Source organism: Orcinus orca, chromosome 2 (genome assembly GCF_937001465.1).
Source record: "Orcinus orca chromosome 2, mOrcOrc1.1, whole genome shotgun sequence".
In the NCBI taxonomy this organism is placed as follows: domain Eukaryota; kingdom Metazoa; phylum Chordata; class Mammalia; order Artiodactyla; family Delphinidae; genus Orcinus; species Orcinus orca.
The window spans coordinates 176,441,397-176,459,188 of NC_064560.1; the positions used below are offsets into that span (position 1 = coordinate 176,441,397).

Genomic DNA, 17,792 nt, shown 5'->3' on the forward strand with positions numbered 1-17,792 from the left:
AGCTTATTTAAAGCCTCTATAATTTAAATTAATTTATAATTTATAATTAAAGCCTCCTATAATTCTTTGAATTATTTGAAACTGAAACAGGAGGAAAAAATAAATAAATAAAGGAAATCAAGTTCCTGGTGACTCTTTGCTGTCTTTAGTCCCATCTGCAAGGGAATTCCATTGGCTCGGCATCCTGTTTGGTGAGAAAAGCTTCTGGAGTGGCCCCACAGGAAGGACTGTTTATGATGAAACAAGTTTACACAACAGAGAAATTTAAAACATGCAATATATAAAACTATTATGTCTTACAAGAAGGAGAAGATATTATGTCAAAAATGAGCTTTTTCAAATAATGCTTAATATTTGTATGCCTGGTAACAAAAGTCAGAGAATAATAGTACGGACATGGCAAGAAAACCAGCTTCTTACTTTTAATATTCCCTTAAACCAACATTAAATCTAGGACCAAACCCTAACATTACATGATCTTTTCCCCTCTCATTCCTAAATAGAAATCATATGTGAGATATTTACCACAAAGTAAAGAAAGAGTTCTTCCATTTGCAATATCAGTATTATCATGTAACAGTCTCTTCTGTTCATATATGGGTTACACTTTGCTTCCCCCATTCCCAACTCACAGTGCTACTGAAATTCACTGAAAGGAAAACCACTCGTATAGGTCTTAGGCAAATCTGACTCTTTCTAGACAAATTTCTTCAAAATATAATCATGGGTATATTATATTCTATACTTTTCATGAAATCTGAAGGGGCAGTAAAATTCTTAACCTATCTGAAACAGGCCACAAGCCTGCCAATACTAAAAAGCCCACAGAAACTATTCAAGAATTTGAGTTTGATACTAGACAAGGCAAGAGAACCAGTGTGTCTGTGTTCTCATATCAACCTAACACCCCTGCAGGACAAGAGTCTCCCCGCTGTCCTCACCTCACTCACTCATCCTCAGGCACTCTACCTATACTATTATGCTCCTGCCACAGTGGCCTTCATACTATTGCTGAACATGGAGTCACCTACATCTCGGGGCCTTCTAGCCCTGGATTTTCAGGGTTAAATTCCCACCTCGCTCAAGTGCTCCATAAAATCTTACCTTCTCAATGACCACCCTATTTAGAATTACAAACTGTGTCTCCAGAACTCCTCAACACCTACCTTTCCTGCTTTTTCCCAGAGTACTTACCACTTTCTAGCAACTGTATGATTTATTTTCCTTATTAGAAACCCCGCAAGGCAGGAATTTGGGGGTATTTTATTCTTTGATGAATCAGCACCTACTACACACAGCAGGCACTCAAATATTTGGTGAATGATTAATAAAACTTCAATTTTTCTATGGTACAGTAATCTCTGGGATTAATACAACAGCCCACTACCCTCTACAGCCCCAGTAACCCCCAAGTGTACACCTCATTCAAATGACCTGCTTGGATGCCCACTGCCTATGAATTCTGATTCACAGAGTCTAACATGTAGTGAGATACTCAATGTTTGTGGAATTAATGAAATTCAATGTTCTGAACATATGAAATTAAGTTTCTCTTAAGGTAGGTGACTTCTATTATAAAATCACACTCAGATAATTAATTGCAGATACCTCTTTTTTAAAGGTCACCTTAAGGCATAGTCAAAAGGCTACTGTCTGGTTCCACCTTTTTTTCTTCAAGGACAATGAAAAGATGCATTAAATGATGTCATAGGGCTTCCATGGTGGCGCAGTGGTTGAGAGTCTGCCTGCCAATGCAGGGGACACGGGTTCGTGCCCCGGTCCTGGAAGATCCCACATGCCGCAGAGCGGCTGGGCCCATGAGCCGTGGCCACTGAGCCTGTGCGTCCGGAGCCTGTGCTCCGCAACGGGAGAGGCTGCAACAGTGAGAGGCCCGCGTAGCGCAAAAAAAAAAAAAAAAAAAGTCATAAAAATAAGCACTGCCTTAACCCACTCAAATCTAAAAGAAATCAGGCCAAATTTAAATAGGATCAGGTAGCAGGCTTTATGAGAAATGGTTAGATTTTTATTATCCTCTATTCTGGGAGAGAAACAACATAACCAGCACAAGTCTGTCACACTAATTAAAAGTTTTAGGGACTAATTTTAAAATATATTATCTAAAGGCTGGTAGTGGCAAGTTTTAAAAATGGCCACAAATTCTTTGACCTGCCCCCCATTTGCAGTGGAGTCTGATTCCCCATGCCCTGCAATCTGGGCTGGCCTTGGTGACTTGCTTGTTAACAACAGATCACAGAAGGTCATGGGGTTTCAGCAGGTTCTTTGGGAATGCTCGCTCTCTGCAGGGTCCTATCTGGATACCTGGTCTCCATGCTGTGAGGAGCCCACGCCACATGGAGAGGACACGTGAAGGTGCTCTGGTCAACAGCCTCAGCTGAGCCCAGCCTTCAAGTCACTCCAGCCCAAGTGATGTGTAAGTGAAGAAGCCTCCAGATGATCCCAGCCCCCAGCCATCAGAGTCTTCCCCAGCCGCCTGGGTCTTCCAAGTTCAAGCCCCAGACACTGTGGAGCAAAGACAAGCTATCCCTGCTGTGCCCTGACCGAATTCCTGACCCGCAGAATCTGTGAGCATAATAAGATGGCTGTTGTTTCACACCACTAAGCTTAGGGGGTGGTTAGAGAGGCAACAAATAAACTGGAAAATGAGTGCTAACCCGAAGTCTATATCTAATTACCATATTTCATTTTCTGTCTACCAGTAGAGCCTAGATTTCATTATCTAGCACAGATAGGTCATTTATCCAGAGGTCACGCATCACATGAATCCATGCTCTAGGATAGGGCAAAGAAATTATCTACGGTAACTTTGAGAGCTGTTACCATTCGTTTTTCAGTCACCTAAATCTGTGTGCTGAGTCAACAAGGCTGATGCACCTATGGCAAATAACTAGCTAAGTGCTAGCTACGTACATATATATATATATATATATATATATATAAGCATAGATACACATACATTTACATATATGAACATATATGTACACTTAGGTCAAAGCATACTATTTCTAGTTAATACCTCATATGAGAGAGAGAAGATAACACTGTAGCTTTGTTAGCAGGGAGCTTCTCACAAGGCTCCATGTGGTGTTCACAACATTAATGAATTATATTCTTCCCCAAAGAATCAATTTATGAAACTAAAAATGATCAACACTTCCAAGAGACAACAAGGATGCATGTACCACAGATCAGAAAAAATATTAAGGGAAAATTCTGATTTAAGAAAACAGGCTTAAATCAATGAAAATGAGACATACTACTTTTTTCTTGTTTTTCAATGCAAACCAGATCAATCCTACCACAAAATATTATACAGCTGAAGAGTAGAGAGCTCAAGGCTGATAACATGAAATATTTCACTAGAGCAAAAGTGATTTTAGAAGTATTAAAAAAGCAAAGAGCAAATGTATGTCTCACACTCACAATGGAGATTCTTCTCAAAGTGAAAAAACAAAACAAAAAAACCCAATTGCTCCCCCTTTATTATAACTTTTCTGTAGTCAACACTGCCCTCTAGTGATATAAAAGTCAAATATCAGAAAGCGAACATCACTGTTGGTTCACTTGAGTATGTTTTAGTCAGAGAATCTAGTTTGGACTACAAATCCCACCAAAGACAGAATAAATAGATTCAGGATGACCTTTATTATATACTGTATGTTAAATTAGAAACTCTTTTAAAAGGTATTAAATCAAGGACACTAATTCACGGAAACAGCAGCTTTTAAATACTATGGGAACAAAACATCGCTACACAGTGAATTACATCTTCACATAAAATTATGCAATTCAAGAAAGACCCTGAAGGGCTTCTCTGGTGGCGCAGTGGTTGGGAGTCCGCCTGCAGATGCTGGGGACACGGGTTCGTGCCCCGGTCCGGGAGGATCCCACATGCCTTGGAGCGGCTGGGCCTGTGAGCCATGGCCGCTGAGCCTGTGCATCCGGAGCCTGTGCTCCGCAGCGGGAGAGGCCACAGCAGTGAGGGGCCTGCGTACCGCAAAAAAAAAGAAAGACCCTGAAGACTTACCACCTAAGATATGAGAATACGTAGGATAGTGAGATTAAAGCCTCACCATCTGTAGACAAGAAAATTCAACAGGAAACGAGCCAGGCTAGTTCTCATGGTGTGTGTAAACACACTGAAAAGTGTCCCTAGAAACCAAGACCTCACATACCTGCCAGCGCTGCCCATTAGTATACCTGACTCCTCCTTTTAGGAAAAGAGCTCAAGAAAAAGAGTACTTTTGGTTGCTAAGTGTTTACTGAGCCCAGGAAATTTTCCAAGAAAAGAAAGACTTACCAAGGGTGGTGCCGTCCTGCCCCGTGATGCACTTCATAGAAGTGATGATCTGCTCCACAACAGGTGGTGACAGTGACGTGGCGTACACTGCACTATGAGAATGTGTCCGCAGGTAGTCGATCAGCTCCTGGGGAGTTCACAGAAGCAAGTCATTAGAGGCAGTGCGTGAATTCACCGGCAATGTCACTGCCTTCCTCCCAGGTGACAGAAGCCTCCTCGCTTCAATAGCACTGGAATAGGCACATCTATCTGAGACACGAGATCAACCAATACGGTCAAAGCACACTGTCAGCAACAACCGGGTCAGACACATGGCAACATCCTTAGGCTTTGTTTTTTTTTTTTTTTTTGGCTGTGCTGCGCAGCTTGTGGGATCTTAGTTCCCAGACCAGGGATTGAACCTGCGCCCTCAGCAGTGAAAGAGAGGAGTCCCGACCACTGGGCCGCCAGGGAATTCTCTGTTTCGTTTTTTAAACGTGCCACAACATGAAAGGAAGAAGAACTAGCTTTAAAGAAGACCTCTAAACTTAGAGAACGTATCATTTAATGTTATAAACAGCTCTGCAATGCTAAATTCAACAAGAAAGCGTTTGAATTGCTGTTTAGATACAACCTACTTCTAAGTATTACAGAAAATATCATTTGCATCTTATCCCATGCCTGCAAAGCTCATCCTTACATTCCCAAATAAGAGACAGGTCTCTAATATCAATTTTAAAGACACTAAATGTCCTCTCCAGATAAACAGAGATTTATAAAATGATATAAATGTGGCAAAAGTTAAACAGAAATTCATTGGGTCTTTCATAAGGACGCTAAAGCCATCTCACTGAATAAAAAAAAAAAAACTTGTCTGTCAGTCACAAAAATTTCAAAACAATCAGTTGTATATCTCTATTCTCTGATACCTTTTAACTTCACTAAGTCTTTATATAAAATGTGCACACAAAGAAGCTTATGTTCCAGAACCAAAACAGGAGACAGAAAATGCCGCCAGAAAACAGTGTAGATACTAAAAATTGTACAAAACCAAAAAAAACATAAATACACGGTACCTCAATGATCTCCCAGAGTATTATTTTTCTATCCTTTTGTTTAGCAACAAATCTTACCAAAAACCAATCAATTCCCCAAAGTGAGCCTGGTCCTTTCAAAAATTGAAGTAAATATCTATTGAACTTGACTAAAACCACTGATAATGGGGTTTCTCTAAAAGACAATGAATTATTAAGAGAAAGTCCATGCTTTAAGACTCCCAGCGTCAAATTTTAAAGAGGAATTTAAGGACATTTATTTAAGGACATTTAAGCACCTATCATGTACTATGTACAAATACTTGACATACACTGTTTTTTTTCCTAATACTGGAGAGTTTTTTAAAATAACAGTTTTATTGATATACAATTCACATACCATAGTATTCACTTTTTCAAACTGTATAATTTAGTGGCTTTCAGTATATTCACAGAGCTGTGCAACTTTCATTACTATCTAATTTTAGAACATTTTCATTACCTCAAAAAGAAACCTCATACCCATTAGCAGTCACTTTCCACTTCCCCCATCTCCTGAGGCCCTGGCAACCACTAACCTATTTCTGTCTCTATGATTTGCCTATTCTGGATATATCATATAAAAAAAATACTTTAGCCTTTTGTGACTGACTTCTTTAATTGAACATAAGGCTTTCAAGGTTATTTCTACGTTATAGCATGGACATGTATTATTTTTTAAACCTTAACTACAATCTTATAAGCCAGGCACATTTATCTCTGTTTTCCTGATAAGGAAATCGGAAGGTTAAATACTTTGCCCAAGGTCTCATGAAGTTTGGGAAATACTCAAACCTAGGGCTCTGTCTCCATGGTTGAACCATTTCCACCATGCTACATTGATTCTCAAATACCCCAGAGTTCATTACGTAATTTTTGAATTGGAAAATACAATGCCTTGTTAGTACACGAGAGCTAGCAGAGTAATCTTTTTTCTTCCTGTCTTGATGCTCACCCAAGATGCATCTGAATCCAAGGGTAGGGGAAGAAACTGGTCTTCTATCCCCCACCAGTTCCCCTGACATCCCCCACTATGTTTGAAATAGTGAGCACAGCTCAAACCCAATAGAAGACTATGGCAAACAGGCAGCACCACTGTGTGTTCTTTCATACAAGAGGGTATTCTGTACTCAGACCAGGATGTAGTTTAGAACGAATAAGAAAACAACAATGAACAGAACCAGCTTATCAGAGTCACTCACCAGGCAGCTGAAGTGTGAAGTGTGCTGGCATTATACGCCTAAATCACAAACAAATTTAGGATCTCCACATCCAAGTTTGGGACTCTATCTGCTAAATGTGAGTAACCAAATCGAAATCTAGTAGCCAGTACCTTTATGAACCTTAACTGCTTGATTCTTGGGGCCCATTTACCTTCTTGCCTCCGATGTATCCTCCAGCAGCACCAAAGCTCTTTGTGAATGTTCCCATCATAATGTCCACATCCTCAGGATCCAGGCCAAAGTAATCCACCACACCTCGGCCTGTAGGGCCCAGAGCCCCAATGCTGTGAGCTTCATCTAGATACAAGTATGCCTTGTATTTCTTCTTAAGGGCAATCACTTCAGGAAGGCGAACAATAGATCCCTCCATGCTGGCAAAACAGGGTAAAAAATACACACACTGAGACTTCTTAACTCTCAAATATTAGGAGTTGGACACTTTATTATTATTAATTTTTTAAGCTTACTGCCTTTCTAAATGGTCTGACAACTCTGCCTGTGGTTTTTTTTTTAGCAGTTTTAACAATTCTTTATTTCCTTGGGTTCATACTAACTCAGGTGAACTTCCAGACAACTTTAGAATAAAAAAATTTTCCCCAGATATATTACACTTGTGGTCCATAATCTTCTCATTCGGTCTCAACAATACCATTGGAACCAAGTTGCAATCTATATTATTAGTCTTCTACATAAAACATGTAACAGTTCTTAACTTACTTTTCCAGTACATTTTATAAGGCAGTTCTGTTATTAACTCACTACTCTCTTCCAGCACTTATTAAATCTTTGTTCATTAATAGACTGCAATGGTTTTTTATCCCCCAAAGGAAAAAGAAAGGATTAATATTTATTGAACATCAACAAGGTGCCGAGTTCATTACACTAGTTTTCCATATTCAGAGTTACAACAAGATTTGGGAACAAGAAAAAATAAGATTACCCTCCAAAGGCTAAACTACAAAGCAGCACATGGTGAAGGAAATTAGCCAGCCTTAAAAGAAGCATACCTCTGGTTTTAAACTGGCAAAGAAAGACAATGCCATGGATAGGCAGATATCTAAAGGAAAGGAGACTGGATCTTTTAAAACAAACACCAGAATACAAGTGATCTTAATTCACCACAGAGGGACAGAGGTCACAGTAGATTCTTCTGAAGTTTGTAATTATAGGCAACATTAGACTTTGCATCACATTGCATGTGTAATTAAAATTACATGAAAAGAATAAAAAACATTAGGAGATGAGAGAATAAATGCAAGGGCTGCAAATAGGTAAGCAAAATAAAGTATTTCTTAAAATTAAATGGCGTGTAATTTGTTCTGACATATTAGGAAACATATTCCAATTCTTGCCCCTATGTATAAACCCCCTCTACAAACAGTGGAAAAAATAAAGGAGCCAAATAGAAAGGAGATCTGGAGATCATACAGCATGATGGAAAGAATAAAGAAGAGCCAGGTATTTTAACAAGTCAGAAACCCTGTCTCCTTAGTTCCAGAGGAGTCTAGATTAGTCTATGACTCCATGGCGCAAATCAGACATAAGAATAATAAAGCAGGATTACCTATATATTCCCTCCACAAGGATTAGAATTTTCTTCCAGGGCCTTCGTGTCCGAGGTTGACCATAAACAATGGCATCTTTCAACAACTTCTCTAGGCTTTGCATATCTATGGCACACAAAAAATAATTTCAGCACAAAGTATCTTCCTCTTTGCTAACTTTATTCCTAAAGTGCAAATATACATTTCTTATTCAGGAAGTGTGTCTCAGATAGCAAAGGACATTAACATAATTAGAACTGGGCAGAAAAAGATAGGGCCAAATGGGTAAGCTACTGCTGGCTTGAATTAAAATCTCATCTAGAATGTAACAAGTGTTCAAAACCACAGAAACTCGACTAAATGAGTGTGGCACAAGTGATTCAGTTGGTTAGCATGCTTATGAAATGACCAGTGTTTCATGTGAAATACCTTGCCATTCAGTTAGCTTTTTTTGTATTTATACAATCAACTGTATCTTTAATCCTAGTGAGTCACTCAGAAGTAAATGCATAAAGAAGGCTGAGCAAGAAAGTGTGAATGAAGTACTACAAATACATGCACCTCCTAAGAAGCAAAATATGGGAGAAAAGCTTCAAAGTGTACACCCCATTTCCTTTCACCTAGGATATATTCAATAAAAGCCTGCTGAGTAGCTTCATCTTGGTAGTGGGTTGAATATACACCAGTCTGGGCAAGCATGAATCTATGTGTTAGCAAGCTTGGCCATCAGTTGAGACTGTTCCATGTCTGACTTGACCAGTTGCCTGTCCACAACCAAGGTCTTCTGGCTCTGTTGGTCATTAAGGTGGTTAACAGGCCCAGGAAACACTTGGCTAGTACTACCACTAATGAGGAGCATAATTTTCCTGTTAAAGACAAATGCTTTGAAGACCACTGCTACCACCACTACAGACTGCATACTTAAAATACCTGCCCTGAAACAATGCCCCTACGAACCCCCCGCCCAAAAATCTATGCAACATTAAGTCTAGGGTGTGTTTACCAGGGGTGGGAGGCATCCCATAAATCTGATTTTATATTCTTTACTGTTCATCACTGAAGGAAGGGGTTACAAACTTACATGAATTTGCTCTCTTCATAAAAGAAGAGAGCAAATTGGCAGAAAAGAGAAATAAGATAATAAAAACACATACTACAAACACAAAATGGCCAAAAGCTGTGACTGTGTTTACACCTTTGGTTATTCATAACAAAATAATCTATCTGCTATCTAACCTAGAGATAGGAGATGCTCCCACAAAGTAAAAAGTCTCATCTGAAGCCACTAGTCTTGCTGCAGAGGGTGACATGTGGCAAACAGCAGGAGACAAGTAAAAATGGACTCATTGTTTCAGTTTCCTCTGTTTATATACAGAAGGGAAGGGAAAAATAAACACTGATTCAAAATTTTAGATGAAAGGAAATATCTATGGAATGCTTGACCATATTATCTACTCAGGAAAAAAAAAATTCAGTATCTCTCTCATAGTATACTCTCCAAATCCCATGTAAACTAAAGATTTAGATAAAAATGGGGAAGGCCATTACACAAAATCCAAACAAAAGTCTTAAGACAATAAATGTGACAACATAAACATAAACATTTTAATAAGTCTACACAGCAAGACACTAAAAACAAAGTTAAAAATAAAAAATACTGCAACATAAAGGGCTTTATTAATCAGTAAAAAGAGAAACAGTTTGGGGCTTCCCTGGTAGCACAGTGGTTGAGAGTCCGCCTGCCGATGCAGGGGACACGGGTTCGTGCCCCGGTCCGGGAAGATCCCACATGCCGCAGAGCGGCTGGGCCCGTGAGCCATGGCCGCTGAGCCTGTGAGTCCGGACGGAGCCTGTGCTCCGCAACGGGAGAGGCCACAACAGTGAGAGGCCCACGTACCACCAAAAAAAAAAAAAAAAAAAAAAGTTGCTCAACACTTAATAATCAAAGCAATAAAAATTAATATGTTATTGGACTTATTAGATTAGAAAAGATTTTAAATGATGCATAATGGCCTATGTTGGCCTGTGAGTAGAAACAGTCACTGTTTTTTTTTTTGCTCACTGCTGTGGCCTCTCCCATTGCGGAGCACAGGCTCCGGACGCGCAGGCTCAGCGGCCATGGCTCACGGGCCTAGCCACTCCGTGGCATGTGGGATCTTCCCAGACCGGGGCACGAACCCGTGTCCCCTGCATCGGCAGGCAGACTCTCAACCACTGCGCCACCAGGGAAGCCCACAGTCACTGTTTTTGAGTTGAGTTGTTGTGTAAAAATTTGTACCATATTTGGAGGCAATCTGGAAAAGCATAGCAAATTTATACCATTTTAACCATGCATTCTAAAGACTGCTGGGAATTTATCCTAAGGTACTAACCAGACCAGTGAGCAAAAATGTGAATGTTAAGTAGTACTGTTTCTAGCAGAAAAATTCAGAAACAACCTGGATGTTCAAACTGAGGGATGGACTGAATGAGGGCACTGCCTGCCACCCCGGCATTATGGGAGGAGGACAGTCACACGTACTCCAAAGTTCCCGATGTGTTGCAAGAAAACAGCAAGTCACACAACAGTGTTTAATAAATCCCATTTACATAAAACAAAATACTGTATATATCTTTCTCACTGTAAAACATTTTATACAAAACAAAGACAAAAGGAAGAAAGTTATTACCATCCATAAACCTCCATCCAGAGGCACAGACCTAACATTTGGGCGTATATTGTTTTAGCCTTTTGTCTATACATGTACACAGTCTGGTAAATGATGATACTGAACAGCTTGGTAATCTTTCCTCTCTACATGAGGGTTTTAACTTGAAAAGTTATGCATTTTTATTGTGATTATTTTAATAATGCACAAAGATATTTCCATTTAGAGAGAAAGGTCTGGCTTAGTGCCACTCTTCTCCGTGCTTATACAGCACCTGTTCATATCTGCATTTCAGTATTCGTCTGTTGTATTCTAACTACTGGTTTGTCTATAGTCTCTTTAGCAACCAGTCAGAGATCCTTGAGATCAGGGAGGTTGCTTTATTCACCTTAATACCCCTAATGTTATGGCAAGACATACCACAGGCATCTAGCAAGTGCATACTAAACAAGTGACTTGTAAACAAGGAAGATGAAAAAGTTCAAAGTAAAAAAAAAGAACAATTTTTTTTTCAATGTTTTTACTTTGTACCAAAAGGCTTCCTTCAGCCTTTATTTTTATTCCAATGAGAAAGATAATAACTTTTAAAAGACTGGACCAGAAAGACATTTTAAATGTTGCTACTTCAGTTTCACTTGTATTTCCTATTAATGTAATTAATGTTACCACTGCCACTAACCCAAAGAATATTACACACTAAAGCAAGCAGTAAATTCCATAACAAACTCACTGTTGTGCTTGAAGACTCGAATGGTTGCTCCTGAGAGTCTGGCTCCTAGAACCAATGATGCATGGTTCAGTTCATCACTCAGAATCAGGCAACCCTGCAAAACCACAAGCACAGGAAGGTAAGAAGCTGGGGGGAAAGGTTTAGTTAGCCAAACTACAAAATGCTAAAATCATTAATAATTATATCTTATTAAGGAAAGCCTGCACAATGGCAAAGTTATCAATTTGCTCTGAAATCTTTTATATTATTATATTAATATTATATATGATATTGATATATTTATTAGTTTATTATATTATAATAAAATATTATATAAATCATTATTACTGTTTACATGCTATAACTTTTTCCATCCTTTTACTTTTAACCTGTGTCTTCAATTTTTTTTTTTTTTTTTTAATTTTGGCCATGCCGTGTAGCTTGCAGGATCTTAGTTTACCCAAATAGGGATTGAACCTGGGCTCACAGCAGTGAAAGCACTGAGTCCTAATCACTGGACCAGGGAATTCCCTGTGTCTTTAAATTTAAAGTAGGTCTCTGGTGGAAGCCTATTTAATTTTATCTAGTCTGACAATCTCTATCTTCTAATTGTAATATATAAACCATTCATATTTAATATGATATCAATACAGTTGTGTTTAAATCTCTTCTCTTGCTTTTTGTTTTCTATTTGTCCCATCTATTCCTTGAGGAACCATATATGTATGTTAACGTAGTCCAAGTACCTCATTTCAAAAAGGAAAATTTGAGGCTCAGAAAGGTTGTGACATGCTCATGGTCACACAGCTAAATCTGACCATATAACCAACCAAAAAAATCTCAGGTCTTCTGCTCATTAATACACTGATTTTTCAATATACCATGCCTAGATATCAATGTTAAAATGAGATGTGTAGGGCCAGCCCTTGAGGGCCCTTTCAAGTTGATAGTGACAATCTGTTAAAATGTGATTTACAAGGTCTCTTATCTTTTATCTCTTCCACTGTCCCCTCACAAACTCTACCCACAGAAAATAAGATACATACATATATATTACTTTTAACTTATTATTTACCTATATTATTACTTTTAACCTATATTATTACCTATATTATACATATATGTATTATATATATACACACACATAATTGGCCCATATATCTCTGATCAACATGCATTACCATAAGAACAAGTATTAGGGACCTATATATTTTCATATTTTTCTATTACAAAAAAACCACCTGATAAATAATTTCCAAACTAAACATCCTTTCTTCCATAATTTTAGTCTTTTATGAGAATTGAGTTATGAGAATCCCTTTAAAACTGTATGAAACGAAGAAGGCAAGAGTCATCTAATGGAAGGAGAAAAGATCATGGGTTCCAGAGAAAAAGCTTCAACTGATAAAAGTCTCCATGGGATACACTTACACACAAATTATATAAAATTTTATGATAGAAATATCTTTGGGTAAACTATGTTTAAAGTTTACAAGAGCTTCTGGCTTGCCTGAATGCCTTACAAAACAAAAGAAGATATATACGAGGGAGTTTTCATAAATGACAGACTAAATCTTACTTTGCTAACAAGAGCAGGAATGTTCATTGAGTTTGTTGCAAATCCCATGCCATATGTCATAGCAGCTTCCACTCCCAAGAAATTTGCCACAAGCTTCTCTAGCTCTTCATGCTTGTCCAGGTTTCCTGTGTGATGAAGTTAATGAAGTCAATACCACCAAACCCCAAATCTAAGAATTACTCATTACTTTATAAAAAGAAATCATAGTCTATGTGTTATAACCTTTTCAGACTAAGGTCTATGAAGGAGTCAGTATTACGAAGAGTAAAGGCTCATAAAGAATACAATAGTTGAATAAAATCAGATGCAGCACCTGTGGTGGCATTTCTATAAAAAGGGTTGCCAACAATTTCTCCCATTCCTGTTCACACATGCTGGTTCCAAGTCTATGCCTTAAGGGGACTGGCAGCATCTGCTTTTATACATTTGAAGTCAGCTGCCATGTAAAATAGTCTAACTAGCCTGTTGTAAAGACAGATCATGTGGACAGGGAGGGGCTCTGGAGGATGAGGGACCATGGAAGGAAGGGGCAGGGCTCACCACTCAGCTGAGGCGCCAGACATGTAAGTGACACTATCTTGGATACTCTATCGTCAGTCATAATGCTCCACCCAACTCCACATGGAGCCGAGATAAAATGTCAAGTCCTTTCCAAATTACAGAATCACAAGCAAATAAGTACATGTTTCTGTTTTAAGCCACTAAGGTTTGGAATGATCTGTTATGTAGCAAAAGCCAAGTTAAAAAACACCTTCCCTCACTTTGTATTATGATTTTACATCAAATGCTCAAATTTTACATCAAGTGCTCAAATCCTTAAGGACTGAACAACACTGATTAACGATAATGGCTGCATGCAGAGAGAAAAGCAGCAGAGAAAGAAGACTGCTGAACTTGGATACTCTGTGTCCTTAAAGCTTAAGCAAGTCATTTATCCTCTCTGGGCCTGTTTCTTATCTGTTAAATACCAATAATAATATTTGCTCTATCTACCCCATGACATTGTTGTAAAGATCAGAAGGGATAAGATGTTCAAGAAATTTATACAATATAAAGCGCCGTAAAGACATAAGGTGGGCTTCCCTGGTGGCGCAGTGGTTAAGAATCCGCCTGCCAATGCAGGGGACACGGGTTCAAGCCCTGGCCCGGGAACATCCCACATGCCACGGAGCAACTAAGCCCATGCACCACAACTACTGAGCCTGCGCTCTAGACCCCGTGAGCCACAACTACTGAGCCCATGCGCCAAAACTACTGAAGCCCACGCACCTAGAGCCCGTGCTCCACCACGAGAAGCCACTGTAGTGAGAAGCCCACACACCGCAGCGAAGAGTAGCCCCCGCTCACCACAACTAGAGCAAGCTCGCGCACAGCAACGAAGACCCAATGCAGCCAAAAATAAATAAATAAAAATTAAAAAGTATCCTTTTAAAAAAGATGTAAGGTATGATTACTCTATGTCGTCACTGCACAATGCTCCCTTAACCACATCACTGGGGATAGACCCATGTGAAATAATAATGAATTGTTGTTTTAATCTACTAAGTTTTGGGGTGATTCACAGTAATAAACATCCAGAAAGTTGCCTTATAACTTTTATGGTTATCAGTTCTCTTGAACAAAATGGAAAAATTAGGAGTCCTCCTTTGAACTTAAATAAATCTCTTTGTAGCAATCTGTTCACTTTCACATTTTATAGACTTGTAATAATAATAAAAGAGTTAATGTTTATTGAGGGTTTACCATGTTACAAGCACTTTACATGAATTAGCTTCTTTAATTCTTGAAACACCTCTATAGTGTAGGAATTATTATTAGCCCCAATTTACCAGTATGGAAGCAGATTAATGCTCATATGCCCATGAGCTCAGTACTAGTAAGTAGTACTCTCAATCACTATCATTTGCAAAAGCCAATAAAGTTAACATTTAAGTTATAAATGAAACAAATACTTAATGGAACTTCTCTAGAGATGTTCTGTAAGTGTAACACAATGGAAAAGATAAATATATCTCAAAACACACTGAAAGCATTAAAATCATCCATCACTTCAGAAAAATAAAGCATTCTTTTTACCTGATCTGAACTACATGGGAAAGTATGTATTTGGATGCTCTATACAGTATTCTAGCTCTATCTCAGTATTATTCCCTCCTGAGTAAAAAAGTTAAGAATAAGAACATCAGCTGGCCAAACAGAGCCTACACTTACCAATTTCCTGCCGAGTGCTGCACACTCCAACTCCATATTCCTCCAGGACTTTGGCAGCCGCCTCTTGACATGGTCCAGTATTCCGTGCAAACCCAAGATAGTTGTAGGAACCCATGTTTATAACATCTTTAATTACATTCCCTGTGTACCTGTATTTCAATAGCATAAAAGTTCATGAAACTCAAAAGCAAATCAAATACATGTGATAATAAACTTATTGATAATACAAAAGGAAGCACCATCTATAGGAAGTAGAGAGAATATGGTCTAGATGAAAAGCAACTCAAACTCACTACCAATTAGGAAGACGGAAGTTAAAACAAAATACCAGTTTTTACTTATCAATAGGGATGTTTAAAAACTGACCATATCATGGGAATTCCCTGGCAGTCCAATGGTTAGAACTTGGCGCTTTCACTTCTGTGGCCCTGGTTCAATCCCTGGTCAGGGAACTAAGATCCTGCAAGCCATGAGGCAAAGCCAAAAAACATTTTTTTAAATTTTTTAAAATAAATAAATAAAAATAAAAACTGACTACATCCAGTGTTGGCCAGGACACTCTCATACGCTGTAGATAAGAATATCAGTCAGTACCTTTCTTTGGAGGGCAGTTTGACAGTACTTCTCTATTAAAAGATATACATATCTTTGACTCAGCAATTCCTACACACATATAAAAGGATATATGCTTAAGGATCCTTTAAGAGTCACTACACAATTTGTCTACTGTGTCCCTTTCCCAGGCACACAGACCAGTGACTTTCCACATGGTGGAAGCTCAGTCAGCCTGGGACCCCGAGTGAGGACAACATGGTTCAGAGGCTCCACCGATCTAAGATGGACATGAAGTAGGGACAAGAAATAAACTGCTTCTGTCTCAACGCTGAGGTTTTGGGGGTTTTTAACACAGGATGGCGTAGCCCAATCTACTCTACATTATATGTATCTATACTGTAGAACACTAAGCAGCCACTACAAATAGTGAGCCTGCTGTGAACGTACACAGGAAGGATGCTGTTACCGGTATGTTAGCAAGTAAAAAAAGCGAGATATAAAATAATTTCCATAGTATGATCCTATTTTTGTAAATCAAAAACTACCTGTGTGCAACCCCAGTAGTACAATATACATATATATACACGCCACAGAAAACATATGGAGGAATAATATACAATAAACTGATAACAATGGTCACCTCTGGGAAGTGAGGATTTGTGGCGAAGTGGATTTGCAAAAGGATAGTGGTTAGCTGTCATAGGGGACCTTCAGTTTATTTGTATTACTTGTCTTTTTTTTAAAATAATGACCATACAACCATGTACAATATAAACAAAACAAAATCTTACGAATATAAAAAGTTTTCTAAACAATTCAATCCATTTAAGTAAAAATACTCCTTGAATCATTTGAGAAATCAAAATATCCATAAATAAATTCAGATAACTGATTCTGGTAAATGGCATAAGAGAAAGGATGTTTTTTCTTTGTGTGAGTTTTTTTAATAAGTCAAATTTTGTTTTCAACTATAATCCAACACAGTGACAAATGTAGTAGCAAAATGCATTTAAAAAATCTCAGGACTTTCCTGGTGGCACAGTGGTTAAGGATCCACCTGCCAATGCAGGGGACACGGGTTCAAGCCCTGGTCCGGGAAGATTCCACATGACGCGGAGCAACTAAGCCCGTGCACCACAACTACTGAGCCTGCACTCTAGAGCCCGTGAGCCACAACTACTGAGCCCTCACGCCACAACTACTGAAGCCACCTAGAGCCCATGCTCCGCAACAAGAGAAGCCACCACAGTGAGAAGCCTGCTCACCGCAACCAGAGAAAGCCCGCGTGCAACAACGAAGACCCAACGCAGCCAAAATTAAATAAATACATAAATTTATTTTTTTTTTTAAATCTCAGTAACAATGAACAATATGAAAGGAAACTAATCATGCTGTATTGTACCCTCAGCTTCCACTCCTATTTTGACGGAATATTCAAATTGCAATACAACACCTTCTGAAGTGAAGAAATTCTTTTTTTGTTGTCAAGAAACAATTTCCCAACTGAGACTCACTTGAACGACCAGTTGTAATCATGAGACTGTCTCTCCATGATGTCCACCCTGGCCCCAGGCACACTGCAGATGGGCCGATTCCAGTTGTCTCTAATCCTCATGTAGAGGTTCCTTGTATAGAAGTTTTCGAAATCCTGATACAATGACACAAAGTCCTGCCAAAAAATGGTGAAAATACTATAAATTAAACTGAGTTCCTTTGAAAAGTTTTACAACTTCCCTTTTCGTAATGCAAAAGCACTTTAGACTAAGACGTCAATTATACAGAATTAATTGATATGGAAAACATTGGAAAGGCATCAATTCCTTATGTTATTTTTAAACAACTCAATCAGGTAAAATTCACTTAGCTTTGACCATTGAGCTATAAGAAATGGTTGCAAGTAACTATCTGACAGCTCGAAAGTAGAGCCAAAGAATTTAACTTAGTAAAGCAGGC

At 38.7% G+C, this 17,792-nt stretch overlaps 1 protein-coding gene across 4 annotated transcripts in view; it reads right to left on the bottom strand.

The window, feature by feature from the left end:
* Window positions 1-17,792, bottom strand: part of SPTLC2 (serine palmitoyltransferase long chain base subunit 2) — a 110,492-nt gene that overhangs the window by 55,829 nt on the left and 36,871 nt on the right. For 3 of the 4 annotated variants that reach the window (XM_049705306.1, XM_033413937.2, XM_033414007.2), the window contains exons 3-9: window positions 17,354-17,508; window positions 15,285-15,433; window positions 13,074-13,198; window positions 11,516-11,609; window positions 8,158-8,263; window positions 6,745-6,964; window positions 4,319-4,445 (exon numbers count right to left, since the gene is read on the bottom strand). In XM_049705306.1, the coding sequence (XP_049561263.1) occupies window positions 4,319-4,445; window positions 6,745-6,964; window positions 8,158-8,263; window positions 11,516-11,609; window positions 13,074-13,198; window positions 15,285-15,433; window positions 17,354-17,508 (976 nt within the window). Of the gene's footprint in view, window positions 1-3,644; window positions 4,006-4,318; window positions 4,446-6,744; window positions 6,965-8,157; window positions 8,264-11,515; window positions 11,610-13,073; window positions 13,199-15,284; window positions 15,434-17,353; window positions 17,509-17,792 lie in introns of those variants that run through there. The other variant, XM_049705307.1, reaches the window with a different exon arrangement.